Source organism: Hyla sarda, chromosome 9 (genome assembly GCF_029499605.1).
Source record: "Hyla sarda isolate aHylSar1 chromosome 9, aHylSar1.hap1, whole genome shotgun sequence".
In the NCBI taxonomy this organism is placed as follows: Eukaryota; Metazoa; Chordata; class Amphibia; order Anura; family Hylidae; genus Hyla; species Hyla sarda.
In genome coordinates, this window is record NC_079197.1 from 145557789 (window position 1) to 145572800 (window position 15012).

General features: G+C 43.5%; 1 protein-coding gene across 4 annotated transcripts in view; it reads left to right on the top strand.

The window, feature by feature from the left end:
• Positions 1-15012, top strand: part of LOC130290405 (cytochrome P450 2C8-like) — a 57297-nt gene that overhangs the window by 2074 nt on the left and 40211 nt on the right. For all 4 annotated transcript variants that reach the window (XM_056538006.1, XM_056538005.1, XM_056538003.1 and 1 more), the window contains exons 3-8: positions 8753-8902; positions 9225-9385; positions 10766-10942; positions 11473-11614; positions 11744-11931; positions 14507-14648. In XM_056538006.1, the coding sequence (XP_056393981.1) occupies positions 8753-8902; positions 9225-9385; positions 10766-10942; positions 11473-11614; positions 11744-11931; positions 14507-14648 (960 nt within the window). The remainder of the gene's footprint in view (positions 1-8752; positions 8903-9224; positions 9386-10765; positions 10943-11472; positions 11615-11743; positions 11932-14506; positions 14649-15012) is intronic.

The window sequence follows — 15012 nt, forward strand, 5'->3', positions numbered from 1 at the left end:
AGCAGGTATAGCTAATGGAGGACTGTAATAGCGTAATCCAGGTAACGGATGGTAACGATGGTGCAGTGTCCAAAGAAGAAAATACCATATATAAACAGAAGACAGGACAGCACTCAACATCCAACTTGGCTTTATTCAAGCGTTATGATGACAAAGGATGGAGGTGGGGAGCACAGCCGGGACAGACTGTTTCACGCAATCACAGCGCTTCTTCAAGCCGGTGTACACCGGCTTGAAGAAGCCCTGTAATGGCGCGAAACAGTCTGTCCCGGCTGTGCTCCCCACCTCCACCTGTGCACATATCCTTTGTCATCATAACGCTTGAATAAGGCCAAGTTGGATGGTGAGTGCTGTCCTGTCTTCTGTTTATTTTTAGAACATAGCGCTATATATATTTGTAATGACGAATATTTGTTGTCTTTTTTTTCTTCACAGTACACATCACAACAATATATATATACTGTAAAAAAAAAAAAAAAATAGTGATCATCCCTCCCTGCTTTCAGCTTGTGGTCCAAAGAAGGCTCCAATATTATTTACTGTGTGAGTCAGTGTGGTGCGCGAATATTTTGTATATGCGAATATGCAAATATTGGCGAATATCGGCACTTCCAGAGGACACTGATCCCTCCCTTCTTTTAGCTTGTGGGCCAATGCGAAGGATGCAAATACAGGTTATAATGTTAGTTAGCTGAAAGATATAATCGCGCATGCACGCGATACGAATTTCATTACGATTTCCGCATGGAAAAAAAAGTGAACAAACATAGCGAATATGTGAATTTCACAAACATAGGACGAACATTTGTGGTGACTAGGTGGTGCAGGTAATAGTGAAGGGTATGTTGGTATTAACCCCATGTTGTCGTGACGCCAGGATGAGGTTTCCTTAGATTAATGGTCCTACCGCCAACCGTCCCAGAAACGGTAGGGAGAAATAATTGAATGTCCACAGCAGATATTTGATGAAACTGGAATAAACTTTACTGCATATTTTATGCAACTGCAGGAAACAAAACAGTCTTTGTATAGAGGACCGTAGTTCAGGTTTGCTGGGACTTCTTAGATATCAGTGAGCTTTGGTTTTCTAGCCACTGTGCTACTGGTTTGAAGATAATTGAGTTGAAGTAGTCACACAGGATTTTAGTAGTTTTGAGCTGGATGACTTACGGTTTAGTGGCTGTGGAAGATAAGGCTTCAGGCCTAGCTTGAATTGATGATTTGCTATGAGATTAGTTCTGCTTGATAGTCTGGAACTAAGAGAGAGAATTTAGTGGGTGGGACAAAGCTCATTGGATAGCCAAACCTGTCAGTCCTGACCTCTGGAACTCTGGGTATCTCACATGACCCAAAGGTCCTTAAACCATAGCATAACATAAATTACAGGCACGTGACCTCTAAGGTCCTATACAGAGGTATCCTATATTAATTACATCTATAAATACATACATTAAACATTACATATTAAGAGGCGACTAGGGGTTAGCCATTCAGGAGAGCCCATTAGCATGGAGGGACTCTGGCTGAGGGGACTCCAGAGAAAAGGGACAGGACATGTCCTGTACCGGGACACCACACATTCGTCTATATATTCGCAAAATATTGTGAATCTGAATATTTCCCCTGCCGCTCATCACTAATAATTAATAATAATAAATAATTAAGTAATATTTTTTTTTTTTTATTCTTGTAAATAATGTAACTATTTCTATAGTACTGTACCTAGGCCATTCATTTCTGGTAACATGTAATATTTGACAGATGTAGGACCAGTATTTAAAGGGGTTATCCACCATAAGGTGATTTTAGTACGTACCTGCAGACAGTATTGGACAGGCTTAGCAAAGTCCGCGCTTGTCTTGGGGCTAAATGGCTGTATTGTGAGATTACCATAATGATGTGGCTAGCTTTTTGTGAACTGGCTATTTCCTGTTGGAGTTTGCTCCCATCATTCCTTGTTTGTAAGTGTGAGGTCACTTTTCGCGCTTCCAGAAATTGGCCACCTTACCCATTAAAACACACCTGTGATCCTCTCCATGCAGTAGAGCAGTGTTTTCTGACCAGGGAGCCTCCAGTTGTTGTAAAACTATAATTCTTGCAGAATGATCCCCCACCCCCACCCCCCGACGCTGTACGCATTCAGGTCACGTGACTGTGCAGTGCGGGCTGAGTCAGGTCATGTGGCTGTTGGAGACCAGCAGGGAAGGCGCTCACTTCGGGGACACCCTGGCAGATATGGAGAGCAGAGGAGCAGGAGAGGTAAGTTTCATTTATTTATTTTTAGTCTGATCTGAGGTCTGATGGGATTGTCTGTCACTGTCTCAGAGCATCAATGTGGGGGGGGCCTGAATGAGCTGCAGCATATCGGGGCCTTCATAAATAATTAACAACTGATATTAGGGGGGAAGGTCCTGATATAGGTGGGGGCCCAGGCACATTCTTTGCACAGGGGCCCTCTGCTGTCTGTGTCCGCCCCTGAGTCCTCCTGTAATGTTTTTTAGGTAGTGCTATAACAGGTGGTCTGAACCACCTTACCTACCATGCATGCAATAAAAAGGTGAAGTCTGACATAAGAATATTTCTTCCCAGGAACAGAACTATTCTCTTCAATGGGCTGCACTGCTACTGCAGCTAACCCCTCTGAAAATATTTGAATCAACAAGAACAGGCGCGGCATTGATTCTTGGCAAAAACGAATGCATTCTTTCTAGTCCTGGGCAGCTGTTTATTTCAACTACAACTCTCTGCCAAATAGCTGAATTCTATAAGGGTAAGCTGAGAGTTGTGGTTTCCTATCGAAAAGCCATGGGTTACAGACCACTGATCAGGGGCGTAGCTAGAAACCCAAGGACCCCTTACTCGGCCGCACAAACATATCAGTGACTACAGCACTGATGGGACACAGTCAGGAGAATACACAACTATATAAGTGGCTAACAGGCAGGGCCAGACAGACAAAACATATGCCCAGGCATTTAAGAATAAGCAGCCCATTTTTCTAGTGGGGGTCAAACTGCTGGGACCCCCACCAATCACCCAATCACCCTGGTTCCAGTTGCTCTCCAGCTGTTATAAAGCTATAACTCCCATCATGTCTGTAGAGCCTCCGGCATTATAGGAGTTGTAGTTTTGCAACAGCTGGAGAGCCCCAGATTAGGGTACAGCATCACCCATCATCACTGTGGAACTTACAAGTGACTCCAGCTGATAGGACAGTCAGGAGAACACACAATGATATCAGTGACCTGAGTGATGTCTTCTCTGTTGTCTTTTCTTTTCTTCTTCATCTGGTTCAGACGTCAGGACGTCTTCCAGCTCCATCATCTCTGCAGAGTCTGACGCCTGGACATCATAGGCTCCTCATCCTCTGTATGAAGACAATAATCATTATTATTCTGCTAAATACTGTACCCCCTGAATATAAAACTACCATCCACTGTACCTCCTGCATATACTACCACCCACTGTACCCCCCAAATATAATACTGCCACCCACTGTACCCCCTGAATATAATACTGCCACCCACTGTACCCCCTGAACATAATACTGCCTCCTACTGTACCCTCTGAATATAATACTGCCACCTACTGTACCCCCTGAATATAATCCTGCCACCCACTGTACCCCCTGAATATAATACTGCCACCCACTGTACCCCCTGAATATAATACTGCTTCCTACTGTACCCCCTGAATATAATACTGCCACCTACTGTACCCCCTGAATATAATCCTGCTACCCACTATACCCGCTTAATATAATCCTGCCACCTACTGTACACCCAGAATATTATCCTGCCACCTACTGTACCCCCTGAATATAATCCTGCCACCCAATGTACCCTCTGAATATAATCCTTCCACCCAATGTACCCCCTGAATATAATACTGCCACATACAGTACATACACACACACCATTCATACATATAGTACATACACACATCATAGACACGCCGCCTCCGCCCCCCACCCCACACATGCATAATACATACATACACACACATCATGCATACACATATCATACATACACCCGCCGCCTCCAGATCCCCCCGCATAATACATCTCCACACATCATACATACATCTTGTTTACAGACATCTATTATTCATACACACACATCATTCATACATCATACATACATTATACATACAGTACATACACACACATCATTCATACATCATAGATACAATACATACACACACATCATTCATACATCATACATACAGTACATACCCACACATCATTTATACACACACATCATTCATACATCATACATACAGTACATACACACACATCATTCATACATCATAGATACAGTACATACCCACACATCATTTATAAACACACATCATTCATACATCATACATACAGTACATACACACACCATACATACACACGCTGCCTCTGGACCCCAAATTCTATGATTACCTCATGAACAAGCAGATACCATTATTCAGGATGGCTGAACGAGTGCAGCCCACAAATCCCCCCCCCTCCCCCCACAGATTCAATAAATTTTTTGCTGCAGATTTGCTGTGGTAGATTTTGCTACCCATTGAAGTTAATGGGCAGCAAAATCTGCTGAAGCAAATCTGCAGCAAAAATACGCACATGTGAATGCACCCTTAGGGTAGGGTCACATGTAACAGATCAGTAGTGTATGTTACTCTGCTGATCGTATAGTGTGCCTCCAGCTGTTTTCCCCCGTGTCCTGCTTACAGCAGCAATCCGCCACTACGAGCCGCTCCATGATTTTTCCGAGTACACAGCATGTGCCCGCGGTGACTCGCAGGTCCCTGTGTGGCTGCTTGTTAGTGGCAGATTGCTGTTGTGAGCAGCACATAGGAGGGGAAAACAGCATGAGGCACTCTATAGAGTCAAGTCATCGGTGGATCCTCAGCCAAGCCCCGCCTCGGCCGGCGATAGGCTGAGCGGCAGTGTGACTCATCGACCACCGGCAACCAGGAAAAGGATTGGGGCGGAGGCCAGAGCGGGTTACTGGAGGCACCGGGGGAGAGACAGCAGGTATGTATATTTATTATTTTACTGCTGGCAGTCTGAATGACAATTTTTGCATCCTGGAGTACTCCTTTAAGACATTTACTGTAAGCCAGTGTTTTCCAACCATGGCATCTCCAGCTGTTGCAAAACTACAACTCCCAGCATGCCCAGACAGCCTTTGGCTTGAGTTGTAGTTTTGCAACAGCAGGAGACACAAAACTCCAAATCCCAGCATGCCCAAACAGCCAAAGGTTGTTTGGGCATGCTGGGATTTGTAGTTTTGTGTCTCCTGCTGTTGCAAAACTACAACTCCCAGCATGCCCAGAAAGCCAAAGGCTGTCTGGGCATGCTGGGAGTTGTAGTTTTACAACAGCTGAAGGCTCCATGGTTGGAAAACACTGGCTTCTGACATCAGAGGATGTCACTATGCGCAACTACTATGAAGTGAGCGCAGGAGTTTCTGCGCTAATTTCATAGGCATGCCTTAAATCAGTGGTCTCCAACCTGCGGACCTCTAGATGTTGCAAAACTACAATTCCCAGCATGCCCGGACCACCAACGGCTGTCCGGGCATGCTGGGAGTTGTTGTTTTGCAACATCTGGAAGTCCGCCGTTCATTTATAATGTGCAGGGTTTACTCATACCGGGCGGAGGAAAGGGAAGCAGTCAGACAGACAGTCCTGCTGGCAGATTACCGGGCTGTGACTGACGGTCCTGCAGGCGGTGTGACTAGGTGAGATTATGGGCAGTCACTGCGGAAGGAGAGAGGCAGGGCTTCCTGTTGGCACCATACGTGCCATGCCCCTCCTTCTCCACTCACTTAATGCAGCGAAAAGGCAGGGGTGGGATAGTCACTCAGGTCCCACCCCAGGTCCTCCTCATGTAGACTGTGCTGCTGCCAGACGGACAGGTCTGGTAGCAGCGGCTGAAATACTGATTAATTAATGGCGGTGCCGGCCTTAATTGATGGCGGTGTCGGCCATAATGTGATTGTGGTAACGGGCCCGGTCACCATGGCGACCGTTGCAACCTGTATAGCTACGCCACTGCCACTGATATAGGACATAAAAATATAAGAATAAGTTATCCACATTAAAATAGACTCCAGCTTAATTTTTCCCAACCTAAGGGCAACCACTCCCCCCACTCCTCTGTATTTAGTTTGCCTGTGTAGGTAGGATCTCCCCCTGCAGGTAGTTTGTCTGCTGTAGGTAGTTTTCCTCCTGTAAGTAGGACCCCCTGTAGGTAGTTTTCCCCCTTTAGGTACAACCCTCCAGCAGGTAGTTTGCTCCATGTAGGTAGCCCCTCCCCCTGTAGGTAGTTACTCCTGCAGGTAATCCCCCCCCCCCCCCATAGGTAGGACCTTTCTGCTTTTAGTTTGCTTCCCTGTAGGTTAGAGCCCCTGCTGGTAGTTTACCCCTACCTCTAAGCAAGACCCCCATATGTAGTTAGCCACTGTAAGTGAAATCCCCCCTGTAGGTAGGACACCCTGCAGGAAGTTTGCCCCCCATATGTAGAGCCCTCCAGCAGGTAGTTTGCCCTCTGTAGGTAGTTTGCCTAAACTACAAAACCTGTGTAGAGAAAACATGGTGCAGTTTCCTATAGCAACCAATCAGATTGCTTCTCTTCATTTTTCAGAGGCCTTTTTAAAAATGAAAGAAGCAATCTGATTGTTATGGGCAACTAACCCAATTTTCCTCGACAAAGGTTTTAAATAATCTCCCCCAATATCTTTTGTAGGATAAGACCCATTTAAATGTAAGGCTAGGTTCACACATTTATCAATCAAGTTGAGACAAAAAACTAGAATGATCACATCTCAGTTTAAATTTTACCAGAGCTTGTTAAACTGAGCTGTGATTGGTTGCTGTCAGCAAATCACTCCAGTTTTTGTCTTGGACAGATTGATAAATAGCATTTTGGTCATTATTCTGAGACAAAACCAGTTGAATACTACCACTGCAGTTTTTGAGCCAAAGCCAGAAGCAGATTTAAAAGGAATGGGAAATATAAAGGAAGGATTTATACTTCTCCTTCCTACTGGATCCACTTCTGGAAATACAACAAACCGTACTAGTTCAAACTATTACTTATAATGATATCCACTTTAAATAGTAAATGACTTAAATTTAAATGGTCTCCTTAACAACAACGGACATAAATGTATGTCCTAGTGCCCTGGTACTTAAAGCGTACCTGTCATAGTGCAAAAAAAAGAAAAAAACAGTGATATGTTACTCAGGACCCAATCCTGATCATGTGCATATCATTTTTATGTGTCTCGGACCTACATATCCAGAGATATAAGCATTTATCTGCTGGTGAGTTACTTTTGCATTGTGCAGGCTGGAGGGGGCGTGTCAGTCTGTCTCCCTCACAGGAGCAAGCCTGGGCAGTCAGCCAATCAGTACTCTCTACTCTGTAACCCTTTCCTCTCTGGTTTTATGCTGTACATGTTACACAGAGGAAGATGCTTGGAGCTTGCCTGCAGTAATCAGAAGACATTATGGTGAATTCATAACAGGATAAAATGTATAAATATAAGAATAGATCTTTATAAAATTATTGCAAGGATTTTTTAGATAAAAGTACAGCATTTTTATGAATACATGTTCTATCTGTTTTATCTTCTCCTAGTAAAGCTGGATGCTAATCAGCATAGCTGTCACTATGTGTGTCATTCATCTTTCACAGTCTCCTGAATGTCTGATCAACTTCTTTGTCATTCAGGAGTCCGAGAAAGCTTTGACTATTTCAGCATGCTGGGAGTTGTAGTTTAGTAACAACTGAAGCTGCAATGTTTGTAAATAACTGTGTTAGAGCAGTGTTGCCTCCAGCTGTTGTAAAACTACAGCTCCCAGCATGTCCACACATCCTTTATCTGTAGTTTTGCATACACAATAGAAATCTCCTATACTGGATACCGGTATGCTTTACGGCCAGTATCCAGTATGCTGTAAAATCTAGACTAGTCTGTCTGGCTAAAAGACAGACGATCCCTAGTGGTGGCTATTTTGAGCTTGAATTTCAGGTGAAAATGTAAAAAAAATTTTAACAGGTGTATATTGTGAAATGTCATATTATAACGAGTACTGCAATATATGAAAAGTTTTTAACAATGACAGTGCCTCTTTAACGCACAAAGTTATGTCCTAAGAGGCATTCCGACTATGAAGCGAGGGCAGGATTCATAGACAGCAGGACCTAGCTGCTATTAACAGCCAGAACCTCGACACTAATGGCGGACATCAGCGATCACACTTAACCCTTCAGATGCACCATAAACCCTTCAGATGCAGTGATCAATACTAATCACGGCACCTGTAGCAGTGGTTATGCTTAATTACTCATCGGACCACCAGCAGCACGATTGGGTGGTGTCCGATGAGTGAAAAATGCGTCCGGAGGTCTTTTCACCTGCCTCCTGCCGCTCTGGAGATCTTCTTGTATAGTCTGCCCACAGAGGCAGACTATAGAAGTAAATCATTGATATCATTGATCAGTGCTATGCCAATGCATAGCACTAAACAGTCATAGCAATCCAAAGATTGCTGTAAATAGACCCTTATGAGGACTTTAAAATGTAAAATGACATATAAAAGAGTTATGGCTCTTAGAAGTTGGCTGTGTCCTCGGGGCAAAATTATTTGTGTCCTTTAGGGGGTTAACTGACCATACTGTGCTTTTAGCTTTTTATATAATCCTAATTTTTGGACCTACTTAAGTTGAAAGATATCCTTGAACTTACAGGGGTCATTGCAAGCAGCGGAGAAAGGTGGAAAATCCTTCGTCGATTTTCTCTGACAACTTTGAGAAATTTTGGAATGGGAAAGAGGAGCATTGAAGAAAGAATCCTAGAAGAAGCCCAGTGCCTTGCTGAGAAATTTATGAAAGACAAAGGTTAGTTGAGTTCCAAAAATATTTGTCCCATACTCAGGTAGCTGTTGACCGAAAACCTCCCGACTAACACATAAACATGCATACTCAGGCTCAGGAAACAATGTTTCGCCATCATGTGTGATCTAAAAACTGTCATATTTTCCCTTAATAGATCAATTGCTAACCCCCTAAAATCAATGGATGTAGCCAATGTGAATGGGTTCACCATATACACCACTATACATTTACAGTCCTACTATATAGACATGTTTATCAAATGTTTCCAGTGGTTATACAATGTACATTAAAGCAATGACTGACCCTCTCTTTATATTAACAACAGATTCGCCAATTAACCCAATGCATATATTACGACTCGCTGTTTCCAACGTCATTTGCTCCGTTGTTTTTGGGGAAAGATTTGACTATGAAGACCAAAAATTCTTGAATCTTTTGAAATACTTCAACGACCTTCTCCAGGTGTTTAACTCCCGTATAGGGCAGGTAATTATGACTAAAATCTATATCGGACCAATGGAATTAAACTAAATTTACCAAAATTAAAGGGTTGACTACCTTTGCCAACCTCAACAGACATGGTTGAATGTAAACTCGGTGGTGTCTATTATATATATCAAGACACAGGTACCTATCTGCTTGTACAGGTAATAGTAAATAGTACGGACAAGTATGGACAAACATACTGTATTGCTGGGTACGTGGTCACCTTTGGATCATATCAGAGATCTTGGCAGCCTTGACACAGAATTGGAACAGAAAAACTATTGAGTAAGCCATTAAGATAAGGAAACTTTGCAGATAAACATTTTCCACTTTTTGTGTCTACAGCTACTGTGTAGACAGGGGCAACAATATAGAGAGTGTGAAGGTGGGCCATTCTGCATATGTAGGTGTATTTTTCATTGTTAGAGACTACTGACCTTCCCTTTGCAGTTTGATCCTGTGATCAAACTAAACTTTGTCTGTCCTCATCTTCTTGTTAACATACATTTGCTATCGCTCCAAGATCAGACTACACTGGGTTTGTTTGTAGTCTGTAACCATAGAGACACAAATGTCAGCGATGCTATGGGAGGGGGCGTGACAGGGGGCGTACAGCGAATACACCCCTATCGCGGCGGTCCCTGCGGCCATCAATGGCCGGGACCCGCGGCTAATACAGGACATCACAGATCGCGGTGATGCCCTGTATTAACCCTTCAGACGCGGCGATCAAAGCTGACCGCCGCATCTGAAGGGAAAGTGACACTAACCCGGCTGTTCAGCGATTTCACCACGGCGATCCCGAACAGCCCGACTGAATAGCCGGGTTAGTGCTTACAGGACACCGGGAGGGACCTTACCTGCCTCCTCGGTGTCTTCTCCGTTCAGGGATCCCCTGTATGGCCGGCGCTCTCCTTCCTTGTCATCACGTACGTGCGTCGGCGTGCGTAACGACGTGATGGCGGCGACACAGTAGCCAACGGCTGTCCGGGCATGCTGGGAGTTGTAGTTTTGCAACATCTGGAAGTCCGCAGGTTGAAGACCACTATTGTGTTCAAAATCTTAATTTTTGTAGATTTTGCACCTAGAAATTGGGTGCGTCTTATACGCCGGTGCGTCCTATAGGACGAAAAATACGGTAATAACTATGTTAGCAACCAGATGTATATCTCCTAAACAGCCGCATCGATGGTCACTTGAAAAGAAGCATTAGAAAGAGGGTCACCAGCTCTATCTACCTGCATATTCATGTTGGTTCGGGAGGCCCTTCTGTCAGTTTCCCTTTAAAGCAATTAAAATGTCCAAATATATATATACCGTAAATATGGCACTAAACCAATGCAAGAATATTAAGGATGCATTTTACATTTTCTTTATTAGCTTTTTAACATATTCCCAACCCTGATGTCCTACCTTCCTGGTCCTCACCAAGGGATGTTCAAAATGACAAACATACTGAAGCAATATTTTGAAGAGATGGTGAACACCCACCGAGCCACCCTGGATGAGAACTGCCCTCGTGACTTCATAGATTGTTTCCTTATAAAGATGGAGGAGGTGGGTTTGTAGATAATCTCAGAATGGCAGACCTTTAGGGGGTCACACATGTTAGGAGGGCACATAGTAACAAATATTAAAGCGGTATTCTGGATACATAAAATATTTTAAATGCTGCCATGAAAAATAAAATAAAATATACATACTCACCTACCATGGTACCCCGGAGCTCCTTCCCTGTGATGTCTTCATGCTCCCTTCTTGTTGCTCTACATTTTACTTCTGAGCCAGAATAGACATGAATGGAGGAGGTGTAGTGTGCCATCACGCACAGAGCCGTGTTCTGAACATAAATATTCAGAACGATGGGGTGCCGGACCAGAGATTGTGGGAGGTCCCAGCGGTCGGACCCTCTGTGATCAGACTTCTTATCCTCTATCCTTTGGATAGGAGTTAAGATGTCAAGGGGCAAAGTACACCTTTATAATCAAAAATGTTATTGGCTTCACTTTTTATTTTAACTTCTATTATGTCTACAAATATTGGATTGTGTTTTGACAGTTTTTGATAACTAAAATGAAAATTTATAGGACAAGAAGAACCCAGATACCGAATTTCATGCGGAAAACCTAGAGGCATTAATAGTAGATTTATTCTTTGCTGGAACGGAGACTACAAGCATGACATTGCGATATGGTTTTCTCATACTCATGAAATATCCAGAAATACAAGGTAATAAGACTGATGTATTCATTACTATTCAAAAATATATGTGATCATTAGTTTTTTCACATTTTTTTTCTAATTCTGTGATACTAGAATTAAAAACTATGTCCTGCATTTCGTTTTTGTATATTTCAGAAAAGATCCACAAAGAGATTGACAATGTCATAGGCAAAGATCGCTGTCCGTCAATAGATGACAAGAGTAAAATGCCCTATACAGAAGCCGTAATCCATGAGCTTCAGAGATTTGCTGATATTGTTCCTTTAGGAGTGCCCCATGCTGCCAGCAAAGACACAACCTTCAGAGGATATCATATTCCAAAGGTACTCTATGCTCGTCTTCTCTTCTTCTTGACTTAGCATCCTCATCTAGTGTAAAGAAGGTTTCACCATCCTCACAGATGGGGATTCTTTACTGTTAGAGCAGTGAGACTATGGGACTCACTGCCACATGATGTTGCAATGTCTGACTGAATGAACAAGTTCAATGGGGGCCTGGATGTTTTTCTGGCAAAATATAATATTACAGGTTATGGATACTAGTGTGGCGCCGGCTCAAGAACAGCAACTATCCTGCTTGAGATGCCGAAAAGTGTTGTGGTGACACGCGGTGGTGTTGGTGGAAATACCTGATCAGTTCGTGATGCCAGGGCACCACTATCCTATATACCTGAGGTTGGGGACAGCTTCTCCTGGGCCAGACACGGGGAGTAAATAAACACACCGATGTCAGGTTACGGATAACTGTCTTTACTCAGCTGGTGCAGATGGTAATGCCCAAACAGCTGGTCTTGGTGTGAGAGTTCAGTGTAACCCCTTGGGAGCCCTGTTACCTTGCTGAGACTGTTGAGAATTATACTGACTTGAGACAGAAGATTAAATCCTGGTCGCTAGAGTCCCACCTAGGTACTGAAGAACATTCCACAGAGGTATGAATTTCCTCCTTGCGAAGTAATCCTTGCAGGATGACCAGTTGAGAGATTAGACTTGAAGTTGGCCTCTCCTCGGAGCAAATGACACACAGCACACCTGAGCTAAGCTGTTGCTCAGAAGCCTTGTTGGAACTAGACTGAACAATGTCTAGCACTGGACAGTGGACTGGCTAACTCCTCCCCTGCAGCTCACTATGTAGGGGAGACTTTTGGGGTTCTCATTGGCAGGCAGGGTCACAGGGGCTCACTGCAGGGTCTCATGGGTAGCACCCTTAAAGGCACAGAAACATATAAAACATATATACATATAACAATAATAAAATTAATTTAAGAAAATATATTATCTGATACTATAATAAATACATAATTAATCTAACAGCAGAACTCCAGTGGGCCCAATACCTTGTGCTGCCAAGCTGCCCGAGACAGTCCAAAGCTACGGGACAGCTACTGGTGCTGGGATACCCCACTAGATTTATGGGGGTCGGGGGGTCGGGAAGGAATTGTAAGACTCACGGCGGCAGTCAGGACACGCACGGAGGTAGTGGATCCGCTGGACCTGTGTGGCAGATGACGTGGGCCATGCCAGGGAGCGGAGTCTAAGGTGCCGCAGGTTTTCACCAGAGCCTGCTGCAAAGCAGGATGGTCTTGCTGCGGTAGGCGGCATCCAGGTTGCTACCCCTGGCATGACTCTGAGGTACAAGGCACAGGAGGGATATGGCAAGTCATGGTCTGGATAGCAGGAGGTCAGGGCTGGCGGCACAGGCACGGAGTCAGAAACATAGCAGGAGGTCTATAGGCAGGCAGCAAAGGAGCAAGGTCAGGTCATGGAACTAGCGTCAGGAAAACAGGTAGGCAAGACTGAAGATAGCTTTCACTAAGGCACTAAGGCAACAAAGATCCAGCAAAAGGCAGGGGAGGTGAACAAACCTATAGGGAAGGAACAGGTGTAGTCACTAATTAAGGCTTACTGACCCCTTAAAACCACAGAGCTCCGGCGCACGAGTCATAGGAGGCAGGGGCACACGCGTGGGCGATGCAAGAGAACCGGAGGAACAGAAGGAAGCAGAAGTGAGTGATGGGCTGGGACTTGCATGAGGGCACGTCCCACAATGCAAATCCAAGCCCTACCAGCAGGGAATGACAGAGAAGGGAGAGCGCTCACGGCCAGCGCTGATTGTAACAGGAATTTTTACTTTGCCATGTGGCAATTGGCATCAGCCTCATGGGGTAAGATTGCCTTCCTCTGTATCAACACAGTAGGGTTATAGGTTGACCTCGATGGACTCTTGTCTTTTTTTTTAGCCTTACAAACTGTATTACTATGTTACTATGTATATGTTTCTATCTTTAGGATTAACGTGTTGCTTTTTAAACCTTAAAGGGGTACTCCGGTGGAAAACATTTTTTTTTTTTTTCATGTCAAGTGGCTCCAGAAAGTTAAACAGATTTGTAAATTACTTCTATAAAAAAAAAATCTTAATCCTTCCAGTAGTTAACTTCCTCTGGAGCATACAGCATCTGATTTTTTTTTTTATATGTCTATTCTGTCTGGCCACAGTGCTCTCTGCTGACACTTCTGTCTGTGTCAGGAACTGTCCAGAGTAGGAACAAATCCCCATAGAAAACCTCTCCTGCAGTTCCTGACATGGACACAGGTGTCAGCAGAGAGCACTGTGGTCAGACTGGAAAGAATTCAAAAAGAAAATAACTTCTTCTGTAGTATAGAGCAGCTGATAAGTACTGGAAGGATTAAGATTTTTTATTAGAAGTCATTTACAAATCTGTTTAACTTTCTGGCACCAGTTGATTTAAAAAGAATTGTTTTAACTACCTGCATTTTATGACCAGCTCCATGACTAAGTATAGTTAAGGGATTCATCACTACAGTATATAACCAGTCAACCACCAGTCAGACCTGATGTTTAACTATACCAGATCTACTTACGTAACGCATTTATTTTCAGGGAACTATGATTTTTCCAATCCTGACTTCTGTCCTGAAAGACCCCAAACATTTCAAGAACCCAGATGAGTTTGATCCTGGACATTTTCTTGATGAGAAAGGTTCCTTTAAGAAAATCGATGCCTTTATGGCATTCTCTACAGGTAAGAGAAATGATCTTTCATAGCTAGATAGTAAAATGGGTTTTTGTGTTCCCTACTAATAGGCACAGTGCTATCAGTCATGGTAGAAGTCACATTATAGTAGATAAGACAATATAAATCTGACAGATATTCACATGTAAAGGTCATGCTTAGATAAAGCATCTTTCATACAGAATATTGGAGAACATCACACAATGCAATTGTAACAGAGTTAAAGGGGTACTCCGGTGGAAAACATTATTATTATTATTATTATTATTATTATTATTTTAAATCAACTGGTGCCAGAAAGTTAAACAGATTTGTAACTTTCTTCTATTTTAAAATCTTAACCCTTCCAGTACTTAGCTACTGTATGCTCCAC